We start from the raw sequence: 24906 nt of genomic DNA, 5'->3' as shown, positions 1-24906 counted from the left end.
CAAGTAGTACGAGCAGTACGCAGAACACTACTGAGTCAGTGTGTTAATTTAAGCTGTTTTATTAGTTTAGCCTAGATCTGTCACCGCGTTACAATTCATCACGGAGCCAAAGGATTTATGTTTATTTACTGTTATTAGTTTGCTTGGCCGAGCAAAATACATTCAGTTTTCATTCATGCCATATAGCACCAAGCCATTGTTGACTAAGTTACATGTTTAGCTCCTTTAAGATGTTATTGAGATTACTCGTTCAGGCATTCAGAGAGACTTCCACTGATTCGCCTGTTTATTCATCTCATGAACACGTCTGAATGTAATAAATACGCGCATCCACCGAATGTTGCAGCGGTTGTAAACACGCTTTTGCATTTTTCATTCATTGCGTTTTGGCTTTGGAGACTCTGCTACGCTTTAATGTAATCGTGATCCAGTAGCATCATCGTCTCACGATTAATTATTTCCCATAATGCCTCGCGTCAGGGCTCGCTGGCGCTGTCTGTGGTGCTGAAGCTGCTCTCGCCGGCGGCAAGAGACACAGCAGAGGAAATCTGAGCCTGCGTCCAGCATCACATCAATGCAAAGGCGTTCCTCGCTGCTCGATGCCTTAAATCGAGGTTAACGAGAAAACCTGCTTTATCATTTTATCCTGACAACGCTACTGTTTACTTTCTTGGTTCCGTTTTTAGACGAGCGCCATTAGTGTTGTGTTTATCAAAGATAATATCTAGTTGTATATTTCGACTTCCGTTCGCCTCGCGTCCTTTATGCACAGCACGCTGCTCCAGCCTTTAAAGAGAACACAGGCATCCGTGTCGAAACAGCATGGCTACCAACAGTCGTGCGCACTGAGCGAGATGGAAGCGAAGCAGCACTCGATCAAGAGCCTGAAGAGCTATCCGGAGGCTGGGGGCCGGAGTCTAGCGGCGGCGGCGGGTGGAGACGGTGGAGGGTACCGCGTCGGCGGCGCGGAGATGGAGATGGAGGCGAAAATACAGAAAGCGGTCGACTTTAAACTGGAGGGTCACCGTTGCTACAAGGAGAAGAAATTCAGGGAAGCTATTGGGAAGTACCACAGGTCGCTACTGCAATTAAAAGGAATCCATGTCGTCGACGGGACCACCGGATCCGAGGTGAACCTTTTGAACCAAGCGGCGGCTAAACTGACGGAAGAGCAGCGGAGATCCGTGGAGAGCACCGAGATCGAATGCTATGACAGTCTGACAGGTGAGAGATTTGCATGGACTGAATCGTGTCAAAACAACCGCTGCCATTGTTCTGAAGGGCTCACAGGTTTGCGAGGGGTAGAATGAGGCTACGGATACTTTGAGATGCTGCACAAAACGTGATGTGTGAAGGGCTATATATGAACCAGCTGGCGGAGTAAGGGGGGTTTAAATATATCAAAACATTTCACGGTTTTATTTGAATAAAGAAAAAAAGACGACTTAAAGAATTAAACCGCCATGGCCTCCATTGTTTTCAAGGGAAAGTGATTCGGTGACTGATCCGCCTTAACCCCAAATTAATAATAATTGCAGTTAATGTTACATTTAGATCATTTCATTTCGATAAATCTAACGCATAAAGCTTAATATTGGCATGCACGTGATATTTGATGAATCAAGGATAAGCACCCAAATCCTTTCTTTGTTATCATTTCTTTTTCAAGTTCCAATATCTACCAAACAAATACACACTTGATATTTTTCTGTATCACACACTACGAATATTAGACTACCTTTTTATTATGGCTTTGTCTAGGTTACATTTAACAGAAATAACAGTCCCTTATAATACGGACCCCGTTCTTCAATCCCATTCTCTGATCCATTTTGTTTCCTAAATGTTTATTGACAATCATGCTTGTTTAGTTGTCAATAAACCAAGGATAACATTAACAGGATCACAGATGCCAACTGTGTTTGAGCATCGTGAGGATATTGGTTAATACCCTTGTTCGTCTGCTTGATCTGGTAGAGTGATGCCTGTTGTTTGTGGCCCTTGATGTCCCCGGTGGTCTCGCATGGTGGCCGATTTGAGGTTAGGCTTGAATGTCACGATTGTGGCAAACGCTTCTGTCCCTCTGGGGGAAGCATTAAGGCGTGAAAAAGAGAATGGTACATTTCACCAGCGCAGCCAGCACTGCAAATTTCCACAGTCACCACCCTTTGTTTTGGCTTCCCGCAACTAAACAGTCACACGTGTGTCTAGGGAGTTGCGAATATATTCTAAGGAACATACTTATGACATGGTTATATAAGTAGGTTATTCTTCAGTGGTTACATTTAGGGTGCTATGAGGTGCATGTGGGCTGCTTAGGTCACGATGTTGTCCATCTTTTTTCTTTTATAAATAAAACATCAAAATGAGAGGCAAAATACTAAATATCTTACTGTTTTGATGACTTGCTGTTTTTTGATTGCAAAGTGTTATTGAATTCAGATTAAAAGATTCTGTGTTTGTCTGAATTGCCGTTTACCTCAATTATCTAGTGTTACAGTGTCATGCAGGTCCTCTATCTACTAACTATATTATTTTTAAAGGGGTCATGTGGCACGAATACGTGTTTTTATCTGTCTTTGGTGTGTTATAAGTTGACCATGCATGTATTAGACACGTAAAATTGCATAAATTGAAGTGTCGGAAAAAAAAACAGCATTCTATCTAAAAGCGAATGCTCACCAAGACCTGCCTAAAAGGTCTCGTGTAACCACACCCCCACAAATTTGCATCAGTTCGTGGTATGATTTGACTGGACCGCCCAAATGTAAGGTGCGCGTACCAGTCAGTGCAATTGCTCCGGAACTTGATGTTCCAATTATGGTAAGAGGCATTACATTTCCGTCACATGTTTGCAGTATTCGACCAATCATCACGCACTGGTTAACTGGCCAATCATCGCACACCTCGCTTTAGCAATGAGCGTTTCAGAGAGGCGGGGCAAAGAGGACATACAAACATGCACAGTTTTGTGGAAAATACTGCGAATCATAAATTGTGTACACAGATTGCATTTCATCTTAAACAAACAATAATGCACCAATTGTACTAGAATACTGTGCTTTGCCAAGTAAGGGGTGATGGGGGGAGAGAACTAATAGAAAAGCCTACTGTGTGATCTGCCAATCTCAACAGAGCCTTTTAAAAGCTGTTGTGTGTGTGTGCAAAAGGAAAAGGGCATTCTGATCTCTGTTTGTTATGACAAGGACAAGCCTTCGTTCTGTATTGTTCAACTAAAGCCAGCCACAGCACCAAAGCCTGCTGAGTCGTCTCTACCGAGTTTTCGCTCAGCAAGGTGTTATAAGTCAGACAGCATAACCAAAAGTTACTTCTGAAACTAAAAGAGTTAGATATCAAAACATGAAACAGCTGAGTAAAGAAATTCTAAGTGAGAGAGAGAGATAGAGAGAGAGAGAGAAAGATGAAGCTTGGGTGTATCAAAAAAATTGCATGAGAAAAATAACAGAGAGATGAAAGAAGACCCAGAGCAAAAGTACAGCTACCTGAATCTGTCTGAAAAGCTAGTCAATAAATGGCTTGTTTGCTATCCTTCTTCGAAATACAATCCATAAGCTATGCATTCCTAAGGGGAAGAAGACAGCATTTCTAAATAGGTTATTTGGCCGATGCTTTAATTTGTGTAGGTAAGCAGAACAACCTTTGGTCACAACACTCCTTGGCAAAACGGTTGTTCGCTTTTTGTGTGGTTTGGATTCTTGCATTAATATATAGATAACCTTTTGGAATACATTTTTGGGGCATTTACTGACCACAGTCAGAAACTAGATGAATTTGTCATTGAATAGTGCACAGTGGAACAAGTGCATGTTTAGTTCATGTGTTAATCTGGTCACTTTGAGTTAGTGCCGGATAGAAGTGCTGAAGCTGAGAACTCAAAGTGTTGTTCTCGTTGCTGCATAAAATCAACACTATTCAATTTTAGCACAATTCAAGCTGTATTATTTGGGATGGCCCTGATGGTGATGCCAATGCAAATAGAAAGTAGCTGTTTGGATGAGCTTTTGATTTACGATTACCAGCACACCCAGCTGTTCTGCTATTACAGTATCAAGCTAATGTTTCTACTACAGAGATCTGTGGGTGGGATTGTTTTTTCCTGTTAAAGCAACACTGTCATTGTTTACTCATGCCATATCAAACCCTTGGAATAAAGTCGAAAGTATTTATATTTGAATATAAAGAACGTGAGAATTGAGAAGATTAATAAAGATTACATATATTTTTTTGGTTTTAGGCTCCTACAAAGCTATCCTATGGTGGAAAGTCATATGGGCTTATTTTTCATCGTGACAACCCCTGAGAACCATTGACTTTCATTGAAGTGAAAGGAACTGTTTCTGCTAAAGTACTTTTGTGTATCTAGAATGGAAAAAAAATACAGATTTGAAATGAGATCAAGTTGAAAATCTTTGGATTTGTCTCTTTTAGGACTAGGTATTTTTAAAGGGCCAATGTATGAAATATTGTGGCATCTAGTGGTGAGGTTCCGAATTGCAACCAACAGCTCACCCCACCCCTCCCTTTTGAAGCAGTACGGGGGCTGACACGGAACTCAGATCTCGCCATGAATGTCCAGATAGAAATAGCTCATTCTAAGGTAATAAAAACATAAAGCTTCATTATAGGTCTTAATACACCTCTGAAGACATAGTATATTATATTGCGTTTCAGTCAATAGATCCTCCAAAAAAAATATACACTGGCCTATAAATCACATAAAGGTTTTTGAAATAATGTACCTCTATACACCTTTGACTGCCCATTTGTTCTCTCATAAGAACGTACATCGGCAGTAAATGAACTTCTCAACTCTGATGTTGAATTAGAAGCAGCCTTCTTAAACAGGATTTAAGAGCCTTTACTACTCTCCTGTCTCACTCTCTCTCGCAATCTGCATCTGGCAGATAGGGTTTGCATTACGTATTTCAACTCAAGGAAGGGGTCTTATCTCTGTCCCAAGAGCCAAACACTTAAAAAAAAAGAAATATTAAACGTCTTCTTTCATCTGCCAAAATCTTTTTCTGTCTCTTTTTTCGCTGGAAAACGTACAGCAGTGATGACCGCAAGATGAGATGAAGGTGTGGAACACAAGCAATGCGAGAGGGATCCGTGTCTGCGTTAATTATCATGGTGGTTGGGCAGCAGAGGCAGCTGGTGCCAGGTCCGCAGATGGCATTGTGTCGCCATAGGGTTCCTCCGGGCACGGGCATTACTTACTGTACAGCACACTGTATTATGTTATAGCTCTCTGTTGCTGCCTGGGGGATGGAAGAGAAAATGCGAAAGATCATAAAGTACAAGATGACGGAGGCTTGGCAGAATGTGTGTGTGTATTAGAGTAGGTGCCTTTTCTGGGACTATAGAACCTGAGCATGTTGTTTTGGTCCCTCGACTCTATTGCAGCAGTTTTGGCTCATATTTCATTGTGAGAAGATAAGAAATGGCCAACCCATGTAAAAACTGCTTTAATTGCAATAAATAAACTCTTGTTGGTTGCACAAATACATGCTTTGGATAAAAACTAGAGTAGCAAATAAAAAAGGATATGAGATATATTGTATTTTAGATATGTAATGCATACTATAGCACGGTAGATTTAGGTTAAGAAAGCCTTTGGAAATCCATATTGGGACATATAATGTCTTGAACTTACTGCTGCATTTAAAGATTTATTAAATGCATTGGTAAGAAAAGGTATGTTACTGTTTAATCCTATTATAAACCTTGAAAGCTCTCCCATAAGTGCCCTGGCGATGTCAGTGCCTTATTATGCTGAGTCATGTGTTGACCTGGTATTTGCAAGACGGGGCGCACCTCTGTGTGTCAACACAACGCTAGTCCTCCCTTGAGCTAATGCCTCAGAGAACCTCCTTACATTCTCCCTGAGCTGAAACACTGTTGGCTCAATTGTAAACAGTCAAGTGGAGAGATGCAGAAGATGACAGTCTGACGGCAAAACATGGCCTGAACATGAAAGTCCCAACCCATAGGACTTTGATCGGAAAACATAAGAAACTTTAAAGCATGTGCTGCTTTTCCTATCTGAAAGTATACAGCGAGTATAGGTTGTCAAGCTCAAACAAAAGTGTACCATATGTCTTTATGTCAGTTTGCGATATTCCAAATGGCGTATTATAGCTTTTGCCTGTTTAGGCTTGCTGGAATTATCTCTACTGTTTTCCTGTGTTATCTGTAAGCAAAGTTGTTCATGAAGGTCTGTAGTGAAGGTTCTAGTCACCCACACACACAGAAAAGCTGTTTCTGTCTGTTTGTATTTGTCCTCGGAGCGTGATCCGTGAGCGGTTGCTGTAGGTGGCCCTTCCCCCAATGCATCATCGGCCATTTTTAGGACAGGGAGTCGATCAGGAACAGTCCAATGGCCCTCCTCATTAACTTCAACAGCACGAGTCGGCAGCACAATACGTTCCTTTGTTTCTGCCACAAGTTCCTAAATCTGACAAATAATATTTGTAAAAAGCTGGAATTGATGCATCATTTGTGCCACTGTTGTGCCACATAAACCTTCTCTCGTGTTCTCCTAATAGACATGTTTGAGATGAATTATTGGGAGGGGAATTTTTTATATATAACACTTTGTTTTATAATGTCATATATTTTAATAGACAACTTGTTTAATAAAATAGAGTAGACACATTTAGGCCTACTTGAGAAGCAAAACTGTATTAGATATCTATACATTTTTTCTTAGACGAAGTATCTTTAAAGCTGCTTTGTGTAATATTTAGGAGGATCTATTGAGAGATATGTAATATAATATACATAACTGTGTTTTCAGAGGTGTATTAAGCCCTCACATAAAGGAGTGTAATGTTCTTATAACCTTAAAAGGAGATATTTCTATCTACATACACCACGGATCCTTTTCCCCATAAATTGGATGTGGCATGTTGCGCTTCCATGTTTCAACAGTTTTCCTAAACGGACAAACTGCTTCTTTTATAGCTTATTTTGATCAGTTGAAGTAATGTCAATATGTTTAAAAATGTAAAATAGTAAGTTGAAAGGATTTAAAAACTTAAGTCAGCAAATAGTTTACGGTTTATGTTTCTATTATACAAAAATCTTAGAAAGTGGCATTAAGTTAGCCCTTATAGGATCGATATCATTAAGCGCTTTTTGTTCTTATGCATATTCATCAAGTCTCTGTTAATGCCTTTCTCTAAGTGGAGTTACAGTACATTGGTGGAGTTTCCATACAATTATAATGGCTTACTAAAACCTCTGGTGCTGAGTGCATTGCTTAAGGGCTTCATCTGGGAATCCAGCGGGCCGAAGTCTGCTCATCATCCTGTAGCCTCAGCATCAAAGTTCAAGGCTGGAATATAAAAAAATCTATCTCTGCACATTTTAAATCGTAGGCATGCTATCAAGTGTCCATAAAGAGATGTTTTGATCACAGTCAGCATGTACGGATGGTGTTTGGGGCCATGAAAGGAGGTTGCTGGAGAGATCCCTCATAAATATTTTATTCTCTCTTCTTAAAACGTGTTCTATGGTTTGCTTATGGGCTGAAGTGGGTTGTGCTGTTTACGAGTAATCTGGCGTTTTTTTACTCCTGTCTCTGCAGTGCATGTTGTAGGCTATGGCTACTGTGGATAATGCATGCAAATAGAGGTGATGCGGTGCTGCTTTCCATGGGCATTGATCATTGTGTGTTTTTTGCTTGAATAGGGTAGGTACATCATTGCACAATCCATCGAATGCATGGGGCAGGATTAGGGTGCGGAACTAAAGCACGTGCACACCCAATGCCAACAAAACACATACATAGCGCTCAGTTTCACTTACCGCTCCATCTATCAGTTTCAAATGATCTCAAAATCCAGAGTCATATCCAATATTTATATAACATTCATCACTCAAATGGAGTGAACAAACAAACACAGCTGAACTTCGCAAACGTATGCTCTCTCCCCTGCACACAAGTGAAAGTGTGTCTCGCTCTGGCTGGTTAGCGCGTGGTTATGCCTTTCCGGGGGAGAATTGTCCAATAAGGGACTAAGAAAAGTTGTTACGAAACAGATGAGATGCCAGCATGTTTAACATTGTAAAAAAGTCAGAATGCATGAAACACCATTGCACATCCCCTTCAAAAACTACCCACGTATGTACAATTGCTGTAGCATTAGACTGACGGTATTTATTATTACAGAGTAACTGACATTCTCAATGTAGAGATCACATTTTATTGAACATTAACCAAAAAAATGCCTGGTTATTTTCAGCCCAGCACTGGGTCTAACACACCCAGCTGTTCAATTAAATTAAATTAACCCAGAGAATGGTTTATATTTGAACCAACAATAGGTTAAAACAACCCAGCACAGGTAAATTTACAACTCAACTGTACGATTGAGTTCATCCTTTTTGATCCATCACTGGGTTGAAAATAACCCAGCCATTATTTAAGTGTACCCCTTTATATGACAGTTATTTCTGGATCTCGAATCTGATTGGCTGAGAGCCAAACAGTATTATACCAGTATCACCATGGAAACCGCTTCACCGTTTGTATCACTCCGCCGCCACACTTGGACAGTGTGACTTATGAAGTAAAAAACGCCTCTGGCCTAATCACAGCCATGCTAATAAAGAACACTATCTCACTCCTACTTGAGCGGTATTGCATTAACAGACTAGAGCAACAGTATTGTGTTCTAATTTTTAGCAAGAGTTCACTATAAATGTTGCCAGAGCTACAAGTTCTTTTCTAGACTTTTATCTGTGTTACATTTTAAATAAAGCATGTTCAGTAATGCGTTAACTTTAGTTGTGGTATCCAAATTGGTATCTGAAATCCAGAATTCCTATTGTCATTGGTACGCCTCCGTAGCTTTGAACCGCCAGCCTGACAAGCGGGTCTGTGAGCGGCGCCGTAATGGCACTGGACCGGATGGCTGCTTGACGTGCTGGATTATTTTATTATCTTACCCTGTTTCAAGTCTGTCTATTGTGTATTATGTGTATCTGTTTTTCTCACCACTTCCCTCATGTTATGCTGTATTTTTCTTCTTAAATCCATTTCGTTACACTGTACTTGTTATATGTGTAATGACAATAAATTGAATCCAAATCCAATCACTTAATGAAAAGTGGGTTTTTACAACCTTGTTGATAACTTCATTACCTTGAACTATACTAGCTAAAGGCAATACATCTAAAATATTAATGGAAAACCTAAGCTTTGCATTATTTTTTCCTCAGTTCAGTAAAAAACTGCAATGTCATAACTGCTTTCGGCTCTTCCAGCGTACATGTTTGTGGTGTCACAATCAAAACTGTTGTTCTGTGATTCCAGATTGTGAGAAGGAGAAAGACAAAAGAAGGGTGAAAACGATGATTGGTGGACCACTGCCTTCATAGGACAGTATTGAGTCTAGTGTCTGTGTCTTTACCATCTCCCACCTTATTTATCAGTGTCACTTCAGTCTGTTATTAAAGGTGCTGTAAGCGGTTTCAGCTGTTTTAAGCCATCCTCCAAAAGCAAGACAGCCAACATGAAAGTGCAAAATCAACCAAAGACAGCCAGAAAGCCATTTGTGTGGTGGGATGTGTGGGGTTGCCGGGCATACAACAGAAAAATGGCTTTCTGGCTGTCTTTGGTTGATTTTGCACTTTCAGGTTTGCTGAAAAAAACCACTTACGGCACTTTTAACCTGTTGGAAAAGCTTATTACATTGATATGGTGAATAGGAATATGATAAAAACGAAAGGAGTGCAGAGGAAGACAGATTTTTACGTGGTAAGATGAATGAAGATGTGCGACAAGGCGCAGTTGCCAAATTTGGAGAGGAAATGAGATTCATTCAATATGAATGGATCATTTACTCCTAATCAGAAATAGAGAGCAAAAAGATGAGAAGCCGAGGATTGGAGGGGGAGCTGGAGAAATGTGTGGAAAGAGAAGCTCAGACTGCTGAGGCTCGGGCTGGGCTTCATGATTTACAGCGGCCTTCCTTTTAGCGTCCTTCAAGCCACAGTGCACTGACTGACAGGGCCATTATCAACAGGCTGCAGAGCACTGGTGAGAAACTCGCACTTAGCCAAAACTAATGTATGAATTATACATGTGAGCTCACGGTCCCTCAGCCATCTTAAATAAGACTGAAAATCAACTCAAGCGTGTCTGCCATAAAACTATTTTGAGGCTGCTGTTGTTTTTAATGCAGTCTGTCATTCTTTGCTGTCGGGGTTAATATTCAGATTTGTTTTTCTCAGGGTTGAGCGGTTACCTTATTTAAAACTTTGATGGTTTAATGACCGTTTCATCGGACACGTGCGCACCTGACCCCCGGTTAACTTGGGTCAGTAGTTTGTGTTTGGCTAGTGTCTAGTAATATAAGTATTTGTATTTCATTTTTATTAATTTATTGTATAATAATTGTATTAAATAAACAATTTGTTGAATTTTGTTGTTTGTTCATTTTTCTAAATAAACAATTTGTAGAATGGGTCCTTCAGTTTGGTCGCATAAAAAAAGCTGCATGGTACATTGACATCTAGCAGTTGAGCTTGGTATCGGAGTCTTATTCAAGATTTAGGAGAGACAAGTTTAGCCAAGTAACGGTTCTTCTGGGTTATGTTTTGATTGTCTACAGACACTCTTTTGTTTGTGAATGTGTACTGGAAGTTAAGGTGGGGTCACAAAAGTGCGCTTACGCACAACCGTTTGTTTATGTTGTCAAGATGTAACCGTCTATACTATTGCTTTTCATATGACATTGGAGATTATTCTGTGAATAAAAGACAATTAAGCAAAAACATGCTAAATTTGTGTTTGTCATTGCAGATATATTGTGTGTCATGTCAGATTTGGTTACGTGTGCAGACTGGATTAGAGACGGTGACATTGAGAAGGTGATGGGTTGGTTGTTTAAGGCAGGGGTTCCCAAACTTTTCAGACGACGACCCCCAATATTAGACTGCTGACGACCCGCGACCCCCCCCTCCTCCCCCTCCTTTCTCCTCTTTGTGTTTTCCTCCGACAGCTTGTAAGGATTTGCGATTTGGTTACATACAGACAGAGCTAAAACAAGAAGGAACACAATCTCTAAGCCAGGCTATTTTATTAACAAATTATGGACAAAAACAAATACATCCCATAACTGTGAAATGCTTAAAGACTGCCTGTAACACGCATACAACAATAACTTTGTATTCAGAAAAAAACGGCTAATGTGATGGATGGGCGCTGTGTGCGGAGCAAAGCAGATCGCCACCCGCAGATCATATTCCACGTTAAGCCGTGAACTGTGTTTATTCTTAATGTAAGTCAGCGCGGAGAATGTCTTTTCGCATAAATACGTTGAGCCAAATTGCATGAGTACATCCAACGCGGCTTTCGACAACTGTGGATATTCCAGCGCAACAGAAACCCAGAACTCATCCAGCGTCTTGCTGTCAAATGCCGTCCTCAGGATTCGATCGGATGAAAGTTCTATCAGTGCATCTTCCATATCTGACGCCAGATTATTTGCCGTGGTTACATTAAATGGTGACCTTATCCAGTCATATTGGTCGGGAAGTTTTATTTCCAGTTTATTTTAATTATCCTAAATTTATACTCGCATCATTACTACCTTTTTTAACATATACACATTTTTTTTTTCGCGACCCCCACTTTGGGAACCACTGGTTTAAGGTACAGTTTAGCCAAAAATGGAAATTCTGTCATCATTTACACATCCTCTTGTCATTTCAAACCTGCGTTTCAAATCTGCAGAACACAAAAGAAGATATTTTGAAGAAAGTTGGTAACCAAAGAGTGCCTGCATAAAAATACTGGGTTCTTTCCAACCCAACTCTGGGTCAAAAGTGCACAAACCGAACTGTTGGGATATACAGTAAATTCATTTATGCTGGGATGTTTTAACCCAAAATGCTGGGTTGTTTCAACCCATTAGTGGGTCAAATATAAAGAAAATACTGAGTAAATTAAGATCAGCGGTTTGGTCCTTTTGTGACCCAATGCTGGGTTGAAAGTTCAACTTTTGGAAGTAAGAACACACAAGGTTTTTTCATTAATCTGCCATGAAATCACATAGTCTGGGATGATGATCTCTCGCTAATGTTTGCCCTTATTGTTGTACGATCTCAGAAATTATTAATAATTTTAAGTAAACCCACACATAAACAACACATAAAAGTAAAGAAACTGTCATTGGTCACTTTACATGTCAATCATCCTTTCCCTCTCGTTTTCCCTTTATTGAAAAGGACTGCAAATGAATGAATGAGGCATTTATATAGCGCTTAATTGTGTATTGCTGTACACCCAAAGTGCTTTTACAATCATATGAGGGGGTCTCTACTTACCCACCACCATCAAATGCGAGTGTGGACAAAGAGCGTTTTTAAATAAAACATAGATTCCAGATGTATCTGTTCATGACCAGAATTAGCTACAATGTGATCTATAACTTTTGCTCCTGAGTTACGTAGGTGTTAATCAGTTCCATTGATGGAGGAGAGATGGTTTAGTCTTAAGAAAGAGTAAGGATGACACAGTTGGGGGCAAATGTCATCCAGACTGGTGAGTACCTTCATCAACTATTTACCCACGTAGTGACAGCCTTATAATCATTACAAAGCAATGCTTTAAATGAGCTTCTCTCTCATACCTAATGCTATTAAAAGTCCAGTGGCCTGAAAGAGCGAGAGGGAGGGAGAGATATAATGAGTGCTAAAGGAGACAGGATGTGATCCAGTCCAGTGGAGATGAATGTTCCGGTAGGAGGGCATTTGAAATCGATTGCCCTCGAGTTCTCACTGACTCTCTGCTCTGGCGCACCTCTTTGCTATTCTCGACCCCGATTTTTTTTTCATCCAACCTTTGCATCTACCTATCTTAGAAGCACGTGATGTGGTGGCACCTAGGTGCCCGGATGCTATCTGATGGTGATACTGTGATATTTTTATCGTCGACGCTTCTAAAAATATACATGTCCAAGACTGACACCATGGTGTGTTTCGGCACAGTCAGAAAAATATACGGTGGGGTATGATTTTGATCTATGGACTAACATTTAAATGTACACTTAAATAGTTACCCATAAGGTATATAATTGTATGTTTTGTGCCTGTAGAGGGACAAAAGTAACCCTTTAGGGTACCATCTCAGTGATGGCTATTGTACCATAAAAAGTACAGTTTTGTACTTTTTTCTAACTGAGTAGTTTTTATTTGAAGTACACTCGTACCTTTTTCGAAATGGCTAGTTGTTTAATTTTTGTCTCTTGGCTTTGCTCAAAATGCCTGAAACACAACAATATGAAGGGAATCCTGAACATTTGCTAACAACTCCCACCTATTGCATGTCTATCTCTCTTCTACACGTACAGACACACAAACACACAAATATACAATGACTGTCCCTGCAGCTGTTCAGATTGTAGAAAAACTGGCACGTATGATGTCCAAATCAACTTAATCTTAAATTCACCTACATGTCATGGTGACATCGTAAGACATCCTTTTTCTCTGTATTTATTATATTTAAATCCTTCGAACGCTATTGTTGCATGTCATGTAACTGAATGCAAGTGACACATTTGAATATGCAAATAGGATGTGGGTTTTCTAATGTTAATTTCGATCCATTTAAAGGTACAGTATAGTATGTATATTTTTTTTGACCAAAATACACTATACATTTACATTTAGCAGACGCTTTTATCCAAAGCGACTTACAGTGCACTTATTACAGGGACAATCCCCCTGGAGCAACATGGAGTGAAGTGTCTTGCTCAAGGACACACTGGTGGTGGCTGCTGGGATCGAACCAGCAACCTTTGATTTACCAGTTCAGTGGTTTAACCCACTAGACCACCATCTCACATCAAAATACATAACTATGTCTTCAGTGGTCTATAAAGACCTTACATAATGAAGCGTTATGTATATTTATTACCTTAGAATGAGCTTTTTCTATCTACATAAACCGCGGGTGCCCTTACATGGAATTCGCCATGTTGTTTCTACAGAAGCCTAAATGGACAAACTTCTCTACAGAGCGCATTAGCTCCTTTGGCAAAGAAGCGAAAATGTGACTACATCTTAGTCTTTTGTCAGCCACCGTAGTGCTTTGAAAGGGTGGGGGGAAGGGTGGACTGAGCCATTGGTTGCAATTCACAACCTCACCTCTAGATGCCGCAAAATTTCATACACTGGACTTTTAAAGAAAATAATCTGATTGTTGGAATTAAAAATAATGAAATGACAGAATTTTTATTTGAACGATTCCTATAACCAACCTCCAAACCAACCTCCATAGAAAACTAATGAACTTTTAAAGAGAACTGACTTCATATTGATATACAGCAGAGCAGATTTGTGTTGCTTTTTGCTTCATCATGCATGACATATTTATCAAACACCCGTATGCCGGATGGTGAATTATGTTAAGATGGACTGTTACAGTCTGCCCCTCTCCGATGACCAGCTCTGGCTTTCAGGCTCTGCTTTACTCTTTGCAGTTATGTTCTCACATAACTTTGATGTAGCATAAAGTGCATCGGGTCCATTAATATGTGATGCCGTCATTATTACACAGATAGAGCCACTCAACAGACACTTAAGTGCAGTCCACAGTATCCATACTGCCACGCCTTATCCATTTGTGTGATAAATTAGCCTGTAGACTTCTTGTATGTGTGTATGTGTGCCTGTAGGTGTGTTCTGGAAAGAAAAAGATCTGGATATCGAGAGTTAGGACCCATTAGGCCATTATTGCCTGAAACCGAATACACTGAGAGCTTGCCAGGGTTCCAGTTGCCCAGAATGAAGACGGACAGTCACAGGACACTCGATGTGCTGAAAGGCAGTTTTTTTCTCTTTGAGTTACCTTAAGAAGACCGGGTTAAAGCAGGACATTTTGGTGCCAGCCTAATGAGACACACCGGCCCAGCAAATATGAGTATCGCTGAAGTCAGAGGTCGCCGTTATGATGCATGGAATGCAGTGGCCATTCAGAGCCATTTCGAGATCTGCCTTTATTTTATTTTCATTTTATTTTTTACATTGGATGGGATGCCAGAAGGTATTTTATTTAGAATAAATAAAAAAGGTGGTAAAATGACCAAAATGCTGCCGTGGAATATTAAGAGACCATTAAATGGTATGTTTTTTTTTCATTCTGTTATCTACTTACAAAATTTCTCCAAAATTTCAAATAAATATATTGCTTCTATTGCATAAAATGAAAATTCGAGAGACAGGTAAAAATAACATAAACAATACTTTTTTTATTTTTTCAGACCTGAAATAAAAAGTAGGGTGAATTCGGGTAATCTTGGACATTGGTTAGTCTGGGACACCTAAACTCCAGTGTGTTTATTTCCTGTTCTATCATATTTTACTCGATAGGAATTTTAATAAATGTCATGTGATTGAAATCATATGACTTCATGTGGTGATTGCACAGAAAGGGGCAGGGCTATTGTCAATGAAGAAGCTCCCATGGGAATTGCATGACAAAGGTCAGTGGCATCTGACTGAATTAATGTTGAGGACATAAATCTGTCAAAAATAAGACAATATTCCTTATTTTTGTCAAATTATGTTTGTGATCTATTCTAGCAACAAAATATGTATTAAAGCGTTAAATTAAATTCTTTCAAACATTTTTTTGCTGTCCCACATTATCAAATATGATTGAGAATGTGGGACAGCATGCTTTGGGTAATCTGGGATCTTAAAATGGGGGAAATATGCATTTAGGGAATTTTTATATCTAATGACAACAGTTTATGTATGCAAAAATGAGAAATGAGTGTTATTATAGACTACTAGAGATTAAAACGTTAGATAGATGATGATGGGTCTCTCTCTCATCTATCTGTTTGTTTCCAAGTAGCCCCAATTTTAATGGAGAAATTGAATAACTGAATGAATAATCTTTTATCAAATTGTTGCTTGCTGTTGCTTAAATTTTAGTAGATTTTTTTAAATGTAAATACAATGTAAAAATATGTTAAACAATTTTAATAGAGTTTTAAATTAATTTAAATGAATTGACACGGTAGATTGTTAATCCTGCGTAAAGATAGAAATATTGGAATATACATTTTCTTTCAGAGATTTCTTTACTAGTGCATTTTAAAAGTTGTTGATATTGTGATTGGCATGGATCTAGTAAGGTGAATAGACGTTTTTAGGCCTAATACATTTCCCAGATTACAAAGTGACCTGTCCCAGATTATCAAATTTAGGCAGATTTTGTTTTTCTGTTGTGGTTAGAAAACATTTTAGGGATTTGAGAAAAGTCTATTATGCAAGATAGATATCGAAATAAATCGCACAAATCAAAATTGCAAAGAATGTCCCAGATTACCAGAATTCACCCCAGGTGATATGGTAATATGTACCAAATACAAATTCACATTCACAGTTTGAGCACACTCCTCAAGGAAAACTGTTCTTCTCTGGACAGAGAGAGAGAGAAACTCAATACAACATAACACTAAATATTGTTGTACAGCATGTTCTTTTGAAACAGGAATAGAACTTTCTCACTCTCTCTCCCATTTCTGTACGAAAGGCAGTTTTGTGTCATGAAATTTCACACCGTGTTATCTTGAGAGCAATTTATTGCGAAAAAAGCAAAGAAGAGAAAAAAAGAGAAGTGCCAGAAGCCAAAACAACTGAAATGGAGGAACGAGATTGAGTGGGAGAGCAGGGAAGCCTTGACAAGCAAAACTACTCGGAATGAAATTTTAGCTGTAATGAACAAATGAAGGTAAAGATGTCTTAACTTTTCATTTGTCATACAATGATGATAATTCATCTCACCGTTGCTCTTGTTAGTTCCTTCTGTCTTCATAACCTTCATTAGGTTGGGCACATCATGTTTTTCTCATTTTTTCCTGCACTGGCTGTATGTGAATGAAGAAACTGCTGTATGAGCAGTCAGGAGAAGTCAGGTTTAGTGTAAGAGTCTTTATTTCGTCAGCGATCTCGGTTCTCTTACATCATCATCTATCCAGCCCTCACCATCAAACCTACGGGCTTTGTTCAGAGAATCCAAAGGTGGTTGTCTTTGATGCCTGATATGTGATAGTTTGCAAAATATTGATCCCGTCATGCGCTTCCGGGATTCCTGCCCTGTATTTACAATAAGGCAGAATGCTTGTTTTCAACAACTGTTTTTCTCTTATAAATATGTACACATTCTCATTGTTCTGTGCTCTGTGTCTGCTGACTCCCTGCTGTTACTCGTGACTGGACAAAGAGGTGTCAGCAGCAGGCTGAGTGAAGGTTAGAGGATTGAAAGGACAGAGGGAGGTTGTCAGGATGAAGCAGCAGTCGTGCTCAGTGTATTCGGTGGTCAGCAGTCTCTCAGCTGCACAGATCCACATTAACATTGGCAGGGGTCATACATCTGCTAGTCAGTCAGGTTGATGCTGAGCTAACACAGTAAACCGGTATTGATTTTGATGGCCATCTTGACAAAAATGATCCGAGACTTTTGAAAAAGGAATCACTTGTATAATTTCCGTATTACATTCATCTCTGAGAATTTACTGTACTATCTGCATTACATGTTTTTAAATTACGCAATTGTAATGTATATCAGAGGATTTCAATTTGTACGCACCCCTTTTTCCAACCCTTTAAGGAATGGTTCAACCAAAATTGAAAATTCTACTCACCCTCATGCCATGTCAGAGGAAGATTTTCTTCTTGCTTCGGTGTACATAAAGTGACAAATACTTTGATAAAAAAAATTGTGTTTGACCGAAGAAGGGAGTCATGAAGGTGAGTCAATTATGAGAACATTAATCTTTTTAGGTCAATTATTTCTTTAAATGACAGCATACATGGCATGAACTGTTAGTTTTTCCGAAACCCGATGATCCATGTGATCACAGTATGACTTGAGATTGTTCCAAAGAACATTTTGTGTGCTTCCACCGAGGCCAGAAAATCTGACCTTTTACTCACTCGCGTCAACAAATTTGCAATTGACTTATATTCTAGTCAACAAAATCTTCATTCTCCATCATAACTGTTTATCTTCCAGTTTTGATAACAAAAGCAATCTGTGTAAACGGCAGGAGGTGTCCTAACCGCATTTTAGCCACACACACCACAACCAGTGAGATCATAGTGAAGGATGAAATTAGGTTTCCCGGCCCCTGCCATCATCGTCCAGCCATGTCATCTGCTGTTGGAATAAATAAACCTGATTGGACGAGTGCTTGACAACACACACCAGCTGTCCAGCAGGCACAGCATTATATCATTTGCTGTGATGATCTTTCAGGGCCAATGCATTTAATTAGCTACTGCTTTTTAACCAAGGACCGTCGATGTTAAAGTCATTTAATAAAGCACTGGCAATGAGAGTGGACAATTTGCATGCTGTTGTCAGGTATACCAGAGCTGTCAGTCATTATGATTTAAAGTGGCAATTCTGTCTGTCGCCATCTCTGTTTGAAACACAAAATTGCAGGTTACTTTACGTATTGTCATAACACTGGTAGTTCTGGTTAGTTTGTTGTTTCTGTGTTTGAGGAACTACATTGTTTGGCGAAGCACTATTAATTTTATTAATATTATTACATTTTATTTACTGTTTTATTTGATGAAACCCTGCTATGTATATGGAGAAACCATTTTTATAAAAGCAAAAAGTCACAAGAAGCCATAGTTTACAGTGATTTTAGAGGAAGAGGTTGTTATAGAATCATTGTAAACCATGGCTTATTATGACGTATTGCTTTAATTTTTTTTTTTATGTTTTAAAATAATTATAATTTCCCATGAAATCAGATTTTTTTTAGAAAATTACCTTTAAAGTTGATTATCATAGGTTCTGTAGCAGGCCATTCACTCGCAAAAATAAAGTTTTTATATATACAAGGTAGGAAATTTACAAAATATCTTTATGGAACATGATCTTTACTTAATATTCTTATGATTTTTGGCATAAAAGAAAAATCAAGTGTATTTTTGTCTTTTACTAAAAATGTTCCCGTGCTACTTAAAGGCGGGATGTCTGATTTCGGAATTACACTTGTTTAGACAAAGTCAGCCGAGTACAAATACAACCTAGTAGCCAATCAGCAGTAAGGTGCACGGTGCACAGGATTGACATAAATCGAGCCGAGCACTGACGAAATCGAAATATGGGGGTAGGGGTGTGTCTGTTCTTGTGATATGAACATCAACAACGGCTATCAGAAATCGGACATCCCGCCTTTAAGACTGGTTTTGTGATCCACGGTCACATATATTATTACAGACTTACTGTTGTTGGAAGGTTTATTGGAACTGCTTGAGAATATTCTTGGTCAATAACAGTTTTTGTGTAATTTAGCTTGGAAAAATTGCATGTTTATTTTCTATAGTTGTGTTCCAAATGACATGCTATACACTATGCACTTAAGATGTACTATGCGCTCAACTATCTATTGTACATAATTGAAAAGGATAGTTGGAATACTTAGTGGTTTTATACTAACCGGAAGTATATGCGGTTTCCCAGACGACAATAAAATGTGAATCAATCAAAGCAATTTGTACATTGAACATTGAATGTAATTTATATCTGTTTTGCCATCAAATTTACACGTAATCGAACTTTGCTCGAGCAGCGTCTGATAGCACCGCCTTCCTTCCGCTACGTAAGCGAAACTGCGACTGTTAAGTGCGTAAAGTGTTCAGAGTTCCACACTTAATATTTTCAGTTGAATATGAACAAAATTGTGTAGAATAGTGCATAAGTGTGCGATTTTAGACCCACCTAATGTATTATTTATTCATTATTGTTTTTCTCTATTTAGTGGTAGTTTAATTCTATCACCATAGTAAACATTTTCGGATGCACTCAATACAGTAAGCAACAGCTTAGACTAGCCGACAAAACAATTACTTCATTATTTCCCTGAGCCTACAGTGGCTCAAAGATGCAATTAGACCTTTACTTTGTGCTAATGTGGTTTTCCGGAGCCTAACTGAGACCAATAGCAATAAAAAACTGCTTCCCTCAGACCTTTAATATAACTGATGACTATGAGAAAACTGCTTTATCCCCTGCCCAGGGTTTTCTAGAGTGTGTTGTATTGCTATTTTCCTGGCCATTTTTATTCCCTTCTACCGAGCTGTTCTTTGATTTCTCTAATATATCTGTTTCGTCCTTAACTAATTCCCGCCTCTCTCTCTTTATAGCTTGCTTGCTGCAGTCAGAACTGGTGAATTATGAGCGAGTTAAGGAATACTGTTTGAAGGTACTGGGACACCAGCAGGATCACTTCAAGGCCATGTACCGTGCTGGGATTGCCTTCTACCACCTGGGAGACTACGAGTGTGCCCTGCGTTACCTACGCGATGCTAAGTGCCGTGAACCCACAGGTGCTTTTTATACGCTTATATATCATATCGCTGCTGTCCTTCTGAAAACTTGGATCTCTCTAAATCATTATTATTAGTCGGCGTTGATGTTAGTCACTGTGTTTGCCGATATCTAACCAATTAAAACTGTTAAAAAGATGTTTTGGAAGGACATTTATGACCCTGGATCACAAAACCATTCTTAAGTAGCAGGTGAACATTTTTAGTAAAAGACAAAAATACATTGTATGGGTCAAAATGATCAATTTTCAATTTATCAATAAAGGCCAAAAATCATTAGGATATTAAGTAAAGATCATGTTCCATGAAGATATTTTGTAAATGTCCATCCTTAAATATATAAAAACTTTATGTTTATGAGTGGGTGGCCTGCCACAGTGCCGCTGATTCACAACGTCAAAGGCAATTTTCTCAATATTTAGATTTCTTTTGCACTCTCAGATTCCTGAGTTTTAAACGGTTGTATCTCAGCCAGATTTTGCCTATTCTAACCAATATTGACCCATAAGACTGGTTTTGTTGTCCAGGGTCACATTTATTCAATTGAATTAAATTAAAGATGTTTAATCTTATTTTCTTTGCTTCATTTTCCTCCTTCCAGACACAAACGTACTGCGATACATCCAACTGACGGAGATGAAGATAAGCAAGACCGGTCAGCAGGTGCGCGACAGCGGGAAAGAGTCTTTGGGTTAACTCCGACCGCCCCCTGCTCCGCCCCCTTATGCCATGCCCTCATCCTTATAGAAAAGCTCTCTTTCTGAGTGGCACCCCTTTCCCACAACCAGGATACATGTGCTGTGTCCCTCTCAGATAGCAGACTCAAAACAGGCACAGATACAGCACAGATCCCATCGCTGTCTTTTCTCGCTTTGAGGTATCTCTGTCCCTTTAAATCAAACTTCCCGGTGCTTTTCATTTCCAAGGTGTGGCGAATCTGACTGACGAATGAAGAACACGCAAGAAAACAAAAGGGCGGAAATGCTGTATAATAATTATATAAACCATGGGGGGTCTGATATAACATCTAAATGATCAAGTACGGATATCAAAATGTGCATAATGTATTTTATAGAATGAAAAATAATGTGGGATGGTTGAAATGAGATGTGGTCCTGTTAGTTTTGAATCTGTTTTGTTGAGAAAAGAGTGAAAGCACATGTGTCGAACATTGCTACTGAAATTCAGATGATAAAGGTCAATGATTAGGATCGTGATCGCTGAACTCACTTTAAAGAGACACTTCTCTCGATACACATGAGAAAGTGAGAGGTCAATGTATCGGAACAAGATCTTTATTCACATTCGCCTGCAATGCCTGTTATTTTCCGCTTCCTTCTTTTTCTCTCTCTTGAATTTGGGCATATCTCGAATCAATTTGTAAACCGTTTCAATTCAAGGGCTAATTCAAGTGTTTGTAATTCGTCCTTCAGTATTGATTTCGTTTTTCTCGGTTTGCTGATCAATGTTCAATGGTAGTAGTTTAAGCAAGTTGTTATCTTTCCCTTTCTTAAAGGAACAAAATCCTCTGTACTAATGTTATTGGAAGTTTCGTGAACCATGTCGTCCATTTTTCCTGGCATATGTTGTAACATTGAACTGTCTCATAAAACCCTCCCCCTCAACCTGATGATGTCATGATGGTAAAGCAGCCTGCTGTTATGTTAATAACTAATAGAGGCATATTGAAATCTCCCTGATGTGTTTTATAAGAAATGGGATCGACGCTATCAGAAGCACTTGGTAAAGGTCTGACACAAGCAAATAAGAATTGACATATCTCCCCAAAATCATCAACGTTACGAAATTGTAACATGGATAAAACGCTTTGAAAAAGGTTGTTAAGACAAGCATTAATGTTTTAAGATAGCATTAGTGTTTGTCCTTCTTTTAATGGTATACTTTATAAACTTCAAAATCTATATTCTTAGCAATGTGGTGGATAAAATGGATCAAAAATTTGGGGACGTTTCTTCACCAAAGGGGCATCTCCATGGATTCATTAAAATGTGCAGATGCATTTGACAGTGAGTCTGGTTTAGATGAATGGCTTTGAAGTGATGAGGACATGCAGATGAAATTATCCATCTGACCTAATATAAAACAGATTTAATAGTGTCATTGAAACTCTGGGGATGATGTGCTGTGGATTCAAATGAGAAGACACGCTGAAGAGATCTAGAATTCAGAGCTGGAATGCAAATGTAAGCCATATAAGGTAATGTCCATTCCTGTGACACATGAAAACAACAAATACAGTTATATTGTTGGTGTCTTAAAGGGGTATTTGGAAATTTTACACAAATGTGACCCTGGACAACAAAAGCAGTCTTATTGGTTAAATCTTTCGAAATTTAGATGTTTACACAATCTGAAAGCTGAATAAATATGCTTTCTATTGATGTATGAGTTGTTAGAATATGACAATTAAGACTGGTTTTGTGATCCAGGGTCACAAATATTTAATAGTACTTCTAGAATTAAATGACATACACTCAAGAATAATTGATAATGATAATTGTCATTTTAGGTTTCAGAAGGGTGCCCCATTTGGGAAAATTGCTACATGGAGCTGGTGACCACCAAAGATTAAAGAAAAATAGCAAAATGAACAATATGAAAAAGAATAACACAAATACAAATATTATATTCACAAGTTATCATTAACGTCATGCATCCATGCATTCAGGTGACAGTGTAAAGTCCAAGAGCACTTGGATGAAGAATTGTCAGCAAAACGTAAAACAAAAACATATAAGTGCACCTTTAAACTGACTGAAAGGAGAAATGACATTCTCACTTTCTATACTGTTCTGAAAAAGATCTTCAGCTCTGTCTTGTCTCTTCAGTTTCGTGTCATTTCTATCTAAACCGTATCTTTGCTGTTATTTTCATTTCTGTAAATGGCAAAGATCATTTTGTCTGTAACAGAGCAGTGCTTTTCTGTATATCTCGGTCATCACATATGCTTCTTTCAGCTGTGGTCCACATGTCCCCATGTGCTGGATCTCTCTCTGCACAGATGCAGAAACATCAAATCTGACTGTAGTCAATAGACGACAACAAAAGCACAAACTGGTTAATGGACAAGCAAATAAACTAACTGTACTTTACTTTTCATGGATGTAAATTGAGGTATGTGTTTGTTGAATGTCAACGTAGACTCGTGTGGTTTAAAATGGTTGTCGAAAGCTTTACTTTATGAAATTGTTTTTATGGATATGTCAGAGAGCAGACGAGACGGATAAATAAAAGATATTTATGAAAAATATATTTGACTTGTCAGGGGCAGCTTTGTACCTGTGTATATGTTCAGTTTTCCTCTTGTACCTTGGCTTATCTGTGATGTCTTGGCTTTGTTTTTTGTCTGAAGACCAAGGATTCAGGGGATGCCCTTTGACCTCCAGAAGGAAAGGCCATCTGAGGGTGGTTCATTGAATGACAATATTGACTCCTTGGAGAGGAAGAAAGGGCGAGGGCATCCTCGTGACCCGGAAAAGACTGAAAATCCACTGGTTTGTTTATATTTTTCTTGCCAATTCTGGAGAGAGAGAGAGAGACTTGGACCGGGTACAATGTTACTGCATTAATGCAATCATTTATTGCCTAATTGAGAAGTTCTTCCTTCGACCAGACATCGGAAGATATTCAAACTGGTTACATTTACCTACAATTCCAAGAATGCACTATTGATTAGTAGTCTACAAATAAAGAGAACCTGTAAGAGTATTTTTGTTTGTGATTTATGCTAAAATATTACTAGTGCAAAACAAAAAATTCAGAAGAGAAATGATTCGATGACAGTCAACCTGCAGTCTCCACTTCAATGAACAAACGTCAATGTTGTAATTGGAGAATGAAATGCTTATTTGTTCATTTGAAACCCCTGTAAATCAACAGGATTTGGACAATAGGAGACTTGGAAAGTGATAACAGATTGGTGTGTACAGGTGTAGCCACCAAATGTCTTGACAAGGATAGTAAACCTGAGATCTCATGAAACTGGTTAATAAACAGCATAGTAGGCTAAATATGCTTATTTGAAAATGTTAAAATGCAAAAAGGTTAAGGTTTAAGGGTGTGATTAGAGCTTCGAGATAGAAAATAACATGGCTCATTATAAAATCAATAAAAGTCTCTGGCACGTGTCCATGAGTGTGCGTGCCTGTGTGTTCTTGTCACCTAGTCACAGTGACAAGCACCGGCAGGTTAAGCATCCACAGATTTAATCCACTTGTTTGAATTCTCGAGCCAGCTTGGTCTGTCACAACTGACTGCTTTCCATCCGTTATTGCATCCAGGGCTGTGATTATTAAAGAAACACACAACATTACATGAGAAACGTCAGAAGGGAAATAAAATGCTAGTGAAAGAGATCTACAGATACTACACATTAAAGCTCTAAAACCTTATTTATGTAAACTAGCTATGACACATTATTACTGATCAATGAGCAACAATTATGGCTACTAAGCCTATTTCGTCTCATTTTTAATCCAATTAGTTTATATT

The 24906-nt window shown here is 38.7% G+C and overlaps 1 protein-coding gene across 1 annotated transcript; it reads left to right on the top strand.

Moving 5' to 3' along the window:
* Positions 1–509: 509 nt before the first annotated feature.
* Positions 510–24123, top strand: ttc9b (tetratricopeptide repeat domain 9B). The gene is made up of 3 exons (XM_056766603.1): positions 510–1224; positions 20212–20394; positions 20996–24123. Exons 1-3 carry the CDS (start codon positions 765–767, stop codon positions 21088–21090), a joined length of 738 nt encoding a protein of 245 aa, XP_056622581.1. The 5' UTR covers positions 510–764; the 3' UTR covers positions 21091–24123.
* Positions 24124–24906: the final 783 nt, after the last annotated feature.

The sequence above is a fragment of the Triplophysa dalaica genome, chromosome 14 (assembly GCF_015846415.1).
Source record: "Triplophysa dalaica isolate WHDGS20190420 chromosome 14, ASM1584641v1, whole genome shotgun sequence".
In the NCBI taxonomy this organism is placed as follows: Eukaryota; Metazoa; Chordata; class Actinopteri; order Cypriniformes; family Nemacheilidae; genus Triplophysa; species Triplophysa dalaica.
Note: the sequence above shows the minus strand (reverse complement) of the source record. Positions and strands in the feature narration are given on the sequence as shown.